This window comes from Ranitomeya imitator, chromosome 3 (genome assembly GCF_032444005.1).
Source record: "Ranitomeya imitator isolate aRanImi1 chromosome 3, aRanImi1.pri, whole genome shotgun sequence".
Classification (NCBI taxonomy): Eukaryota; Metazoa; Chordata; class Amphibia; order Anura; family Dendrobatidae; genus Ranitomeya; species Ranitomeya imitator.
This window is the reverse complement of record NC_091284.1, coordinates 139150733-139164454: the sequence shown is the minus strand read 5'-3', so window position 1 is coordinate 139164454 and position 13722 is coordinate 139150733. Positions and strand designations below refer to the sequence as shown.

Genomic DNA, 13722 nt, shown 5'->3' with positions numbered 1-13722 from the left:
AGGCAACTATACCATCACTCATTTGATGTACATAGTAAAAAAAAAATCAACAAAAATGTAGTATTTCATTATACTGACACAAAAAAGTGGAATAATAAGGGATCAATAAGTGGTATAGGAAAAAAATGGTATCACTGAAAACGTCATCTTGTCCTTCAATCAGGACGGCTCATCAACTTCAAATTTTTTCTATGTGCAGCTCATTTACCTGGCCAAGTTTGGGACCCATATCCTAATGTATACAACCAGGTAAGTGCATTTCCACAAACTAAACAGAAATCTAAATTCAGTGATTTGTAATATTCCTTACTGAAAACAAGTCTTTAGGAAATGGGAGAATTGATATATGAGCTCCTCTTAGTATATCTGCATCATGAGGCAAGTGTAGTAGCACACAAACTGACCAAACATGTATGAGAAGAGCTACAAGATGCCGTGATTTACAGGAATTTGTCCCAGTGACTGATACCCATTAATAAAAAGTATTAGCATGTTGTGCACATGGTTTAGAACAAAGAAAAAGAAAGAAGTGAAAATGGCAAGAACTCACCAGCTGGAGAATGGACAGTTCTCGGGGCAACAGCAGTAATCTATATTAAATACAAGAATACATCAGAATTCTAACACCAACACCCCCTCAAATTTTATAAAAGAATAGGAAAATTATTGACATGCAAGAATAGATTTGTATACTGATTTAACGGGTTTACTCTGTTTTACAGTATGTATGGTTTAATGAATATATGCTGAAAAAGGAAATGATTTCATAGTAGGTTTCATTCATTCATTTTAATGTTTCAACACTTTCTAGACCTGAAACATGTAGGGTGTGAAAAAGCACCCCAGTTTTGTCACACATATGGACCCCCGCACCACAAGTTATTTTTTATATACCATATATACTCGAGTATAAGTCGACCCGAGTATAAGCCGACCCCCCTAATTTTGCCACAAAAAACTGGGAAAACTTAATGACTCGAGTATAAGCCTAGGATGGGAAATGCCGCAGCTACCGGTAAATGTCAAAAGTAAAAATAGATACCAATAAAAGTAAAATTAATTGAGACATCAGTAGGTTAAGTGTTTTTGGATATCCATATTGAATCAGGAGCCCCATATAATGCTCCATACAGTTTATGATGGCCCAATAAGATGCTCCATATTAAAATATGCCCCATATAATCCTGCATAAAGGTTACTAATGGGCCCCATAAGATGCTCCATAGACACATTTGCCCAATATAATGCTGCACAAATGTTGATTATGGCCCCATAAGATGCTCCATAGAGATATTTGCCCCATACAATGCTGAACAAACGTTAATTAAGGCCCCATAAGATGCTCCATAAAGATATTTGCCCCATATAGTGCTGCACAAATGTTGATTATGGCCCCATACAGACACTTGCCCCATATAGTGCTGCACAAACGTTATGGCCCCATAAGATGCTCCATACAGACACTTTCCCCATTTGCTGTGATAAAAAAAAAATCACATTCTCACCTCTCCGTCGCTCAGGCCCCCGGCACTTTCAAAATTCACCTGACTTTGTTCCGGCGCCGCTCCATCTTCAGCGTCTTCTGCACTGACGTTCAGGCAGAGGGCGCGCACTAACCACGTCACCGTGCCCTCTGACTTGAGCATCACTGCAGAAGACGCTGAAGACGGAACGGCGCCCGGAACGGGGAGCAGGTGAATATCACGCAGCGCTCCCCTCACCATTATACTCACCTGCTCCTGGCGCTGTGCAGTCCCTGGTTCCCCGGCGCCACAGCTTCTTCCTGTACTGAGCTGTCACAGTTACCGCTCATTACAGTAATGAATATGTGGCTCCACCCCTATGGGAGGTGGAGCAGCATAGTCATTACTGTAATGAGCGGTACTATGTGACTGCTCAGTACAGGAAGAAGCTGGGGAGCCAGGGACCTGCAGGGACCGCGCCAGGAGCAGGTGAGTATAATTAGACAACCGCCGCTCCCCTGACAACCCCTGGGTATGACTCAAGTATAAGCCGAGAGGGGAACTTTCAGCCCAAAAAAGTGGGCTGAAAATCTCGGCTTATACTCGAGTATATACGGTATATTTACATATAAACAATTTGTTACTATCAAACAAAATTAGAGTTTACTGCATGGATAGTATCATAGAGCAAAACTAAAGTGGAAAAGATGATTAAAGAGAACCTGAGTAGGACAACATGTAGGTTTGTTGGAAAAAAAAATCAGTATAACTTGTGTTTTATTAATTGAAATCCCTGGTGCTTGTATGAGTCCAATGAGCGGTCATTCTATTCATTAATAGTCATCACTGCATGAACAATCATACAAGAAATAAAGTCAATCAGTGAATAAGACTGCCTACTAAACTTATATACATAAAAACGCTAAGGATTTTGATGAATAGAATGCAAGTTTTACTGAAATTTTTCCCACAAAAATGTATATCAATATGATCAGCTACTCTTGCTCTATGCCTTCCTACCTTTATTTTCAACGTGACAGGTTCCCTTTAAAGCCAATTTCATAAACTAAGTAATGTACAAAATCATCTACTTACCGATTTTATTAAAATACTGTATAGATTCCTTAAATGGATTCAGTTTATAACAAATATTGGTAACGCCTTCAATATCCCATAGAAAGATACTGCAGTTCTTTATACTACACATTAAAATGAAAGAAAAAAGGAAATAAGAGTAGGAATGAAACAAGAAATATATCAAACAATAGAATAATCTGAAGTGGAGGAAACAGAACATGAGGAAGATTCCTTATTAACGCTATCAGTCATAACAGCCAAAAGTGCTCCCAACTTTGTACTAAAGACAATATTCATGAAGAGGTTGAACAATTCTGAGATTGCAGTGGTCATTAAAAGTGTCATTTTGTGTTGAATTTGGAGAAGCCCCTTGTTATAATAGTTGGGTTGAGCTGTTTAAATTTGTCTTGTTTGATTGTTTTAGTGCAAACAGCAGAAAGCTTTTACATTTTGCTAATAAACCTTTGCAATGGGGATTAAATAATTTTCATTGCAACTGTAACTCCATATGCAACTATTTGGTATTTTGATTAACCCATTACTTGCCAAATTAGCAATTTTCATCTTTTTTTTTTTAATGACAGACTTTTAATGATTTGGGTCCTAATGAATAAGAAACATAATTTCCAAAATTTTTACAAGTACGGATTTTTCAGAAAAGGGCGTCCCAATATTCTATTAAAAATGACAATGACATGATTTCCAGTTTTGAAAATATTCATTTTACAAACACAACACAAAAAATTGGACCGAATTATAAAAATTATAAAATCTTAGTTGCTAGAAGCAAAAGATTAGGCGTCCCAAAAAAAGGACATTGGTAGATAATGGGTTAATTGAACTAGATGTTGCCTAGGTAGAGGAAGCTGCCTGGGAATTGTTTCAAGTAGATCAGACCTGGACAACATATGACCCTCTGGTAGCATGCATCCTGCCGAAAGATGTTGTCCTGCCTGTGGAGCTCTCAAGGATGCGACGTCTCCTTCTCCCCATATTCAAATGTATACAGAATATGAATACGGATTATTGGATCCATTGCCCACTCACTCCAGTGTTAAAAAAAAACGGATTCAACAAAGATCAGTTAGTGAATAACGGACTAAAAAGTTGTGTCAGCCCAACTTTTTTACTAAGGATTTCTTCGGGATCCATTTTAATGGATCATTACTGGACGTGGTCTTCACTGGTAGAGTCTCTGTGCTTAGTGATCTGTTGCAACAATATCAACGTGATGTAACCGCCACAGCCAAATAACAGAAAACTGGAGTAGTGGTGGACCTCAGAAGGGGGTTTCTTTCTTTTAGTTCTAAATGGGTCATTCTCCCTCCCACCAAAAAGAAAACCAAAAAAGGACTAAATAATATAGTTAAAGGGAAGAATACTATTACCATATGTGTGCAGAACCAGCTGAAAGCTAATGCGCAGGGAGAGCAACAACAACAGCTCACCCACTGTGTATTGAGAGGACCAGAAGCGAATGGCCACAGGGAGAACACAACCCCACTCACCATGTAGCTACACCCCCAGGGCTGCAAAACAGCTCTACATGACTAATACACCACCCACCCATAGACCACCAAAAAATTTTCAGGCAAACAGCACCACAACAAGCGACGACCTCCCTTGAAAGGATCTGTCCTAAGATATAATTTACCAATGCATATTGTAGCCTAAAAAGAACATGGTACAACAAAAATACCATACTAAAACGTTAGTTGACTACTGATGGAAACAATATTTGTTAATAATAAAGAGTGGAAGAATGGCATCATCTAAATTGTTAATGTGGTCAGCCTCAACAACTGCCTTATCATAGGTGGATTATAATGTTTTGTGCACCGCCATATATCCCGGCAGGTTAGACGCTAAGGGCGAACATACAGCCTATGCAGCTACACCGAGGCCTAGAGGTGGAGGCTAATAATGTGGGGAATCTAGCCTGTTTCTCAGAGTCCAAAACTCCTGGGGGCCCATGGCCAGAATGCCCTCATCATGTGTTGCATGCCGGGCAGGGTGTGATCTTGCAGCTCCACTGCCTACAAGAGAAAATGGCAGTGGAGCTGCAGAATCACGTTATCATCTTCCTGCCCGACACTTTGTCAATGACAAAGGTGCGCGCGGCTTAATGACGTCAGCATGCAGCGGGCGCCTGTGTTATTTAGAAAGTTGCCGGCGATGAAGAAAGAAATGATGCTGCGGGGGGACGGACGGAGACTTTTTTCCCCCAATACACTGGAAAGGGGACAATCATGGGAGTGAAGGAGAGGACACTAACGGGAGTGGAGGAGAGGACAATGATGCGAGTGGGGAGAAGACAAGGATGGGGATCGCGAGAGGACAATGATGCGAGTGGGGAGAGGACAATGGTTGGAGTGGGGAAATGACAATGATGGGAGTAGGGAGAGGACAATGATGTGAGTGGGATGAGGACAATGATGGGAGTGGGGGAGGACAATGATGGGATGTGGGGAGAGGACAATGATGGGATATATTAATATGTGTATGGGATGTGTGCATATATATATGGGCTATATGTGGGCTTGTAATGTATATAGGTTGCTTTGTGGGGGTTCACACTGTGTATAGGAGGTTATGTGGGTTATTGGAAAATATTGATGATACCCCTCAGCCCACAATATATATATTGTATATATTTATATATGTTCATTACATATTATCTGATCAACTATGAAGTATGCCTGGTCAGTTGGAGTAGTGGTAGGACTACACAGGGGCCGTCGACGATGAGCGGGGGCGCCATATCGTTTCAACTTAGGGTGCCAAGCCAAACTCTGCTGTCAGGAAGGGAATTGTGAAGGGCAAAACTAGTCCCTAACTCCCCTCAATTCTGGTCTTTTTTTTTTAATCACTGTTTTTCTGTGTAAACGTGTGTGCATTTTATGTCTTTATGTATTGGGTTTTTAAACTAACGAAATAAAGAGAGAATTTAAGGTTTTTTTTACGGTTTACACGTATAAGAACTCCTATAGGGTGATCACTTTGGTTGTTGATTGGGAAGGAGGGCATTCTGAGGGCTCGTTTTGTACGTAGGCAGCACAGTGGCTCAGTGGTTAGCACTGCAGCCTTGCAGCGCTGGAGTCCTGGGTTCAAATCCCGTCAAAGATAACATATGCAAGGAGTTTGTATGTTCTCCCCGTGTTTGCGTGGGTTTCCTTCGTGTACTCCGGTTTCCTCCCACATTCCAAAGACATACTGATAGGGATTTTAGATTGTGAGCCCCATCAGGGACAGCAATGATAATGTGTGCAAACTGTAAAGCGCTGTCGAATATGTTAGCGCTATATAAAAATAAAGATTATTATTATGTAGGGGGCTATGTGGGGCCTCATGCTGTATATAGGGGGATGTCAGCATACATTATTTTGATCAATATTAAGAAAATAAAAAAATAATTATAATTAATATGTCAATATTAATATTGGGCAGAATTGATTTCAGCCTATTGGTTCGGCCTTGGGAAAATTAATGTTCCACCCATCCTCTATTTTGTATATCGCTATATTATGTATAGTGCTGTACATAAGGGAAAAACTTGAGCAGCACGCTATGCTATTCCTGTCATTTTCCATCTACTGATTGCACCAGAGAACATGTGTGCTACTCACATGACCTATCACATGGTGTATCAGGGGGGATCATGTGACATGTTACATCGGTACCTGGGTGGGGCCCGCGTCTTCTAAACCGCCTAGAGCCCTGGCTACTATTAATCCACCCCTGGGCCTTGGTACAGTGGTTTGCTGTTCTTCAAATACATTCATTTAGCCATTTTTTTTTTTTACAATGATTATGTATATGGCTAAACTATACAGTTGTGGCCAAAAGTATTGACACCCCTGCAATTCTGTCAGATAATACTCAGTTTCTTCCTGAAAATGATTGCAAACACAAATTCTTTGTTATTATTATCTTCATTTAATTTGTCTTAAATGAAAAAAACACAAAAAGAATTATCCTTAAGCCAAATTGGATATAATTCCACACAGAATATCTTTTTCCACGCAGATATTTTGGCTAAAGGTTGTGCAACCAAGTATTAGGCTGAGGGTGCCAATACTTTTGTCTGGCCCATTTTTGGAGTTTTGTGTGAAATGATCAATGTTTTGCTTTTTGCTTCATTCACTTTTGTGTTTTTTTCATCTAAGACAAATTAAATGAAGATAATAATACCAAAGAATTTGTGTTTGCAGTCATTTTCAGGAAGAAACTGAGTACTAGCTGACAGAACTGCAGGGGTGTCAATACTTTTGGCCACAACTGTATACTAAACTAGATGTTTCTAGTGCCTTTGTTGTTGTTTTTTTTTTTTTAAGCGATTCGATCTTTAAACTATTCATTAAAGTAGCGGAATTCTTTTGAAATGACGAGCTGTAGCTCTACTCAACAGACATAGACTAATTTGTGAAGCAATATGTAAAGTAAAACTTGATAATAACATTCATGTAGAAGCCATTGAGTAAAAGGATATAATTATACTTACATGAGATCAGTAAAGTTAAAATAGCTTTTAATTCTGATAGGAAACAAGCAAATCAATGTGTTAATTATTCAGTCTTTCGATCCTCTACACCAACATACTACTGTAGCAGACTGTACACTATGTGAAAATCTCCAGGGCACTTTATACAGTACATACGGTAGCTTATATACATTTACAGCTGACTCAGTTTTGTGCCTACGTCCGTATCAAAACTTATTTTTTATTTTGACAGGACCCTTCTAGTCTAAATAAGATCTGCAATGATACAATACATTGAACTACTAAATTATAGTACTTTGAGTTTATTATGATAGACAACTACTGTATTGTCAGCATGATGTTTACTCTACACCTTCGTCAGAGAGACCGAACAGCGCAGTCTGCAGTGCTACTATTGTCAAAAAATATCAGAACTCGGAAAAAATGTCTTTTTAGAATGGCCAGTATTCATAAATGGATTCATGGCACCAGTGTAATCCGAGGCTAGGCCCCACACCACCATACCAAAAACGTTTAAAAAAAGAGTAAATGATGGCACTTACTTATTGACATCAATTGGCAGCAAGCAAGGCTGTAAATAAATTAGGAACATGTTTACTGGTTATAAATGAATGGTACACATATTTATGGACATAACAGATATACATCACAATCACATGGAAAATACATATAATCTCTTGTTATAAGTTGCTAACTATGCACTATACATAATAGGAAAAGCCCTGGTTCCTTAAGCCTTTGGGCAATACAGCTCGCATTAAACATATCTGGAGACGAGTGTACGTAGTGGAACCCAAGTTCCTGAGGGCTAATTCAGACCTCCATTTTTGGTATATAATGCGTGTTCACAGGGTGAGCCCGCCCCGTGCTTGGCAGATAATGGCTATAACACACTGCCAGGACCTGCCTCTAATAGCTGCAGGAGGAGCAGCATGGAGCCGGTGAGTGGTAACATGATAAATGCAGCTGTTAATCTCTGATAGCTTATTAACATCATGACGGCATGGGGTTCTTCATTCTATGCGCCTATCGGCTGCTCCACAACGTTATTTTGAGTCAGCTGAAGGGTTGCATTAACCATTATTGAGGGGTCTGTTGTAGACCTCCATTCCTGACGTTAAGGAGCTCCATTGAAACCCAGGCTAACGCATCAAGCTGGGTTTCAAAGTAGACCGTGATTCTTGCCATCAGACAATCAATTTGCTAAAGTTCCCTAAGAAGACTACTATACAGAGTAAAAAAAAAGTTTTAAAAAAAGTTCAAGTCACTCCTCTTTTCCACATTAACATTTTTTTTTTAAATAAAAAAAAAAATCACGTACATAGTATTACCATGTCCATAAAAGTCTGATGAAAATATAAAATGAATTAACCCGATTGGTAAACGGTAAGTGGAAAAAAATTAAAAACACCAAAATTCCATTTTTTGGTGGCCACAACGTCCCCCCAAAAATACTGTAAGGTCAAAATGTCATATGCTGATCTAAGGCTGGTTTCACATTTGTGTTTTTTGCCGCTGCGTTTTAGCGCAAAAAACGCATGCGTTTTTTTTCCCTATACTTAACATTAATAACGCATGCATTTTTTTGCATGCGTTTTGACGACGCATGCGTCGTTTCTATGCATGCATTTTGTTGCAGAAATGCAACATGTAGTAATTTCTAGCGGCGTTTTTTTGCCGCAAAAAAACGTATTGTTGTCTATGTAAACGCATGCGTTTTTAAGCACATGCGTTTGCATGCGTTTTAATAGAAAAACACAAGAATTCACACTGATAAGCCACCCCGCAACCCTAACCCTAAGGGATCCTAACCCTAAGGGTCAGGGTTAGGATCCCTAGGGTTAGGGGTAGGGTTAGGATCAGGATCCCTAGGGTTAGAGTTAGGATCCCTAGGGTTAGGGTTAGGATCCCTAGGGTTACTAGGGATCCTAACCCTAACCCTAGCTATTTCTGTTTATAGTGGGTTTTCTAGTTGATTTTGATGATTGGCAGCTGTCACACACTTCTCATCAAACGCAGGAAAAAACGCATGTAAACGCGTCAAAACGCTGCGTTTGTTTTAACACATGCAAAAACGCATGCATCTAAAAAACACAGCGTTTAAACGCGTTTTTTCACCACATGCATTTGCGTTTAAAACGCTGCGTTTTTAAACGCAAATGTGAAACCAGCCTAAGACACTATTCAAAAATTGACATGTCTTCATGATTTCTTTATGCACAGCCAGACTTAAAAAAAACCACACATGAGCATTACAATGGACTAATAAGTAATACTTCTATCCATGAAATAAAGATGCACATAAAAACCTGACATTTGAGTGATACTTAAGGAGAGGTTTTCAGTTTCAAAGTTATAGAAATCTCTTTATGCTAGCCACAACAGGAACTGACTGTTAGTCTGGCTTTTCATGGCAATCGATAATTCTTTGTAATGTATGGCAGAATTTATGATACAAGAAAGTGGCCTGACATAAATTCTTACAACTACACAAATATTTTTTTATTCTCAAGAGTAGGAATCAGAAAAAAACCCAAAACATCTGAGTAACAAACCTTACCTCTTTCAGTCTTATCTCATAAACTGTAAGAAATAAAACAAGCATTACTTTAAACAATGTAGTGGAAAATATAGCAAAAAAAAAAATCTAAAAAGATACAACTGAGATCTATAATATAACGCTGGGAGCGTCACTCTGTCCGAAGCCTCTATAGACTGCGCAAGCGCCGGCGCAGTCTGGGCCTCACAGAGCGACGCTCCCGGGAGATCGCGGTATGCGTAAGCACTGAACGCATACCGCGATCTCCACCGGAGAGTCAGGGACCGCCAGGAGGGAGGGTAAGTATACTCACCTTTCCCGGTTCCAGCGCTGCTTGCGGCTCCGTCTCCCGGCTCCTCTGCTCCCGGCTCCGGAGGGCGCGGACTGCGCAGGCGCCGATTCCTGCTGCCGGAATCGGCGCCTGCGCAGTCCGCGCTTTCCGGCGCCATTTTCTTGAAGACACACTCCGGGTCCACTGCAGGTGTGTCTTCAAGAAAATGGCGCCGGAAAGCGCGGACTGCGCAGGCGCCGATTCCTGCTGCCGGAATCGGCGCCTGCGCAGTCCCCGCTTTCCGGCGCCATTTTCTTGAAGACATACCTGCAGTGGAGCCGGACGATAGGTGAGTATGGTATTTTTTTTTTTTTTTATATGGCAGCAGCATTCGGGGGCATACACACTGGAGCGGGGGGCATATAATACAATGGTGGCGCAGGATGGGAGCAGCACATGACAGAACGGGCGCAGGATGGCAGCAGCACATGACAGAACGGGCGCAGGATGGCCGCAGCACATGACAGAACGGGCGCAGGATGGCCGCAGCACATGACAGAACGGGCGCAGGATGGCAGCAGCACATGACAGAACGGGCGCAGGATGGCCGCAGCACATGACAGAACGGGCGCAGGATGGCAGCAGCACATGACAGAACGGGCGCAGGATGGCCGCAGCACATGACAGAACGGGCGCAGGATGGCAGCAGCACATGACAGAACGGGCGCAGGATGGCAGCAGCACATGACAGAACGGGCGCAGGATGGCAGCAGCACATGACAGAACGGGCGCAGGATGGCCGCAGCACATGACAGAACGGGCGCAGGATGGCAGCAGCACATGACAGAACGGGCGCAGGATGGCAGCAGCACATGACAGAACGGGCGCAGGATGGCAGCAGCACATGACAGAACGGGCGCAGGATGGCCGCAGCACATGACAGAACGGGCGCAGGATGGCCGCAGCACATGACAGAACGGGCGCAGGATGGCAGCAGCACATGACAGAACGGGCGCAGGATGGCAGCAGCACATGTCAGAACGGGCGCAGGATGGCAGCAGCACATGACAGAACGGGCGCAGGATGGCAGCAGCACATGACAGAACGAGCGCAGGATGGCAGCAGCACATGACAGAACGGGCGCAGGATGGCAGCAGCACATGACAGAACGGGCGCAGGATGGCAGCAGCACATGACAGAACGAGCGCAGGATGGCAGCAGCACATGACAGAACGGGCGCAGGATGGCCGCAGCACATGACAGAACGGCCGCAGGATGGCCGCAGCACATGACAGAACGGGCGCAGGATGGCAGCAGCACATGACAGAACGGGCGCAGGATGGCCGCAGCACATGACAGAACGGGCGCAGGATGGCAGCAGCACATGACAGAACGGGCGCAGGATGGCAGCAGCACATGACAGAACGGGCGCAGGATGGCCGCAGCACATGACAGAACGGGCGCAGGATGGCAGCAGCACATGACAGAACGGGCGCAGGATGGCAGCAGCACATGTCAGAACGGGCGCAGGATGGCCGCAGCACATGACAGAACGGGCGCAGGATGGCAGCAGGACATGACAGAACGGGCGCAGGATGGCAGCAGCACATGTCAGAACGGGCGCAGGATGGCAGCAGCACATGACAGAACGGGCGCAGGATGGGAGCAGCAAATGACAGGGTGGGAGCAGCAAATGACAGAATGGAGGCGCAGGATGGGAGCAGCACATGACAGAACGGGAGCGCAGGATGGGAGCAGCACATGACAGAATGGAGGCGCAGGATGGGAGCAGCACATGACAGAACGGGAGCGCAGGATGGGAGCAGCACATGACAGAACGGGGGCGCAGGATGGGAGCAGCACATGACAGGATGGGGGCGCAGGATGGAGCAGCACATACCAGGATGGAGACCATATACCAAAATAAATGCTCGCCACCCGGGCGTAGAACGGGTTCAATAGCTAGTATAATATAATGCTGCTTACACAGTATTTAGAGTGGACTTGTGGCTCTTGCTTCCTGCCCAAGCTGCAGCAGAGGGTACCTGAAGCCCCCAGTTGGAAGAGGAAGCCTGGATACCAGTGCACATTAGTGTATATATATATATATATATATATATACAGTGGGGCAAAAAAGTATTTAGTCAGTCAGCAATAGTGCAAGTTCCACCACTTAAAAAGATGAGAGGCGTCTGTAATTTACATCATAGGTAGACCTCAAATATGGGAGACAAACTGAGTAAAAAAAATCCAGAAAATCACATTGTCTGTTTTTTTAACATTTTATTTGCATATTATGGTGGAAAATAAGTATTTGGTCAGAAACAAACAATCAAGATTTCTGGCTCTCACAGACCTGTAACTTCTTCTTTAAGAGTCTCCTCTTTCCTCCACTCATTACCTGTAGTAATGGCACCTGTTTAAACTTGTTATCAGTATAAAAAGACACCTGTGCACACCCTCAAACAGTCTGACTCCAAACTCCACTATGGTGAAGACCAAAGAGCTGTCAAAGGACACCAGAAACAAAATTGTAGCCCTGCACCAGGCTGGGAAGACTGAATCTGCAATAGCCAACCAGCTTGGAGTGAAGAAATCAACAGTGGGAGCAATAATTAGAAAATGGAAGACATACAAGACCACTGATAATCTCCCTCGATCTGGGGCTCCATGCAAAATCCCACCCCGTGGGGTCAGAATGATCACAAGAACGGTGAGCAAAAATCCCAGAACCACGCGGGGGGACCTAGTGAATGAACTGCAGAGAGCTGGGACCAATGTAACAAGGCCTACCATAAGTAACACACTACGCCACCATGGACTCAGATCCTGCAGTGCCAGACATGTCCCACTGCTTAAGCCAGTACATGTCCGGGCCCGTCTGAAGTGTGCTAGAGAGCATTTGGATGATCCAGATGAGTTTTGGGAGAATGTCCTATGGTCTGATGAAACCAAACTGGAACTGTTTGGTAGAAACACAACTTGTCGTGTTTGGAGGAAAAAGAATACTGAGTTGCATCCATCAAACACCATACCTACTGTAAAGCATGGTGGTGGAAACATCATGCTTTGGGGCTGTTTCTCTGCAAAGGGGCCAGGACGACTGATCCGGGTACATGAAAGAATGAATGGGGCCATGTATCGTGAGATTTTGAGTGCAAACCTCCTTCCATCAGCAAGGGCATTGAAGATGAAACGTGGCTGGGTCTTTCAACATGACAATGATCCAAAGCACACCGCCAGGGCAACGAAGGAGTGGCTTCATAAGAAGCATTTCAAGGTCCTGGAGTGGCCTAGCCAGTCTCCAGATCTCAATCCTATAGAAAACCTTTGGAGGGAGTTGAAAGTCCGTGTTGCCAAGCGAAAAGCCAAAAACATCACTGCTCTAGAGGAGATCTGCATGGAGGAATGGGCCAACATACCAACAACAGTGTGTGGCAACCTTGTGAAGACTTACAGAAAACGTTTGACCTCTGTCATTGCCAACAAAGGATATATTACAAAGTATTGAGATGAAATTTTGTTTCTGACCAAATACTTATTTTCCACCATAATATGCAAATAAAATGTTAAAAAAACAGACAATGTGATTTTCTGGATTTTTTTTTCTCAGTTTGTCTCCCATAGTTGAGGTCTACCTATGATGTAAATTACAGACGCCTCTCATCTTTTTAAGTGGTGGAACTTGCACTATTGCTGACTGACTAAATACTTTTTTGCCCCACTGTATATATATATATATATATATATATATATATATATATATATATATATATACATACACTAGCTATTGAACCCGTTCTACGCCCGGGTGGCGAGCATTTATATTGGTATATGGTCTCCATCCTGGTATGTGCTGCTCCATCCTGCG

General features: G+C 43.0%; 1 protein-coding gene across 3 annotated transcripts in view; it reads right to left on the bottom strand.

Annotated features, from left to right (window-relative positions):
• The window catches only part of ADGRG2 (adhesion G protein-coupled receptor G2), a 296348-nt gene that overhangs the window by 46662 nt on the left and 235964 nt on the right, over positions 1-13722 (bottom strand). For all 3 annotated transcript variants that reach the window (XM_069761520.1, XM_069761519.1, XM_069761521.1), the window contains 5 exons: positions 9602-9624; positions 7584-7612; positions 7042-7074; positions 2559-2662; positions 551-590 (listed from right to left, as the gene is read on the bottom strand). In XM_069761520.1, coding sequence (XP_069617621.1) covers positions 551-590; positions 2559-2662; positions 7042-7074; positions 7584-7612; positions 9602-9624 — 229 coding nt within the window. The remainder of the gene's footprint in view (positions 1-550; positions 591-2558; positions 2663-7041; positions 7075-7583; positions 7613-9601; positions 9625-13722) is intronic.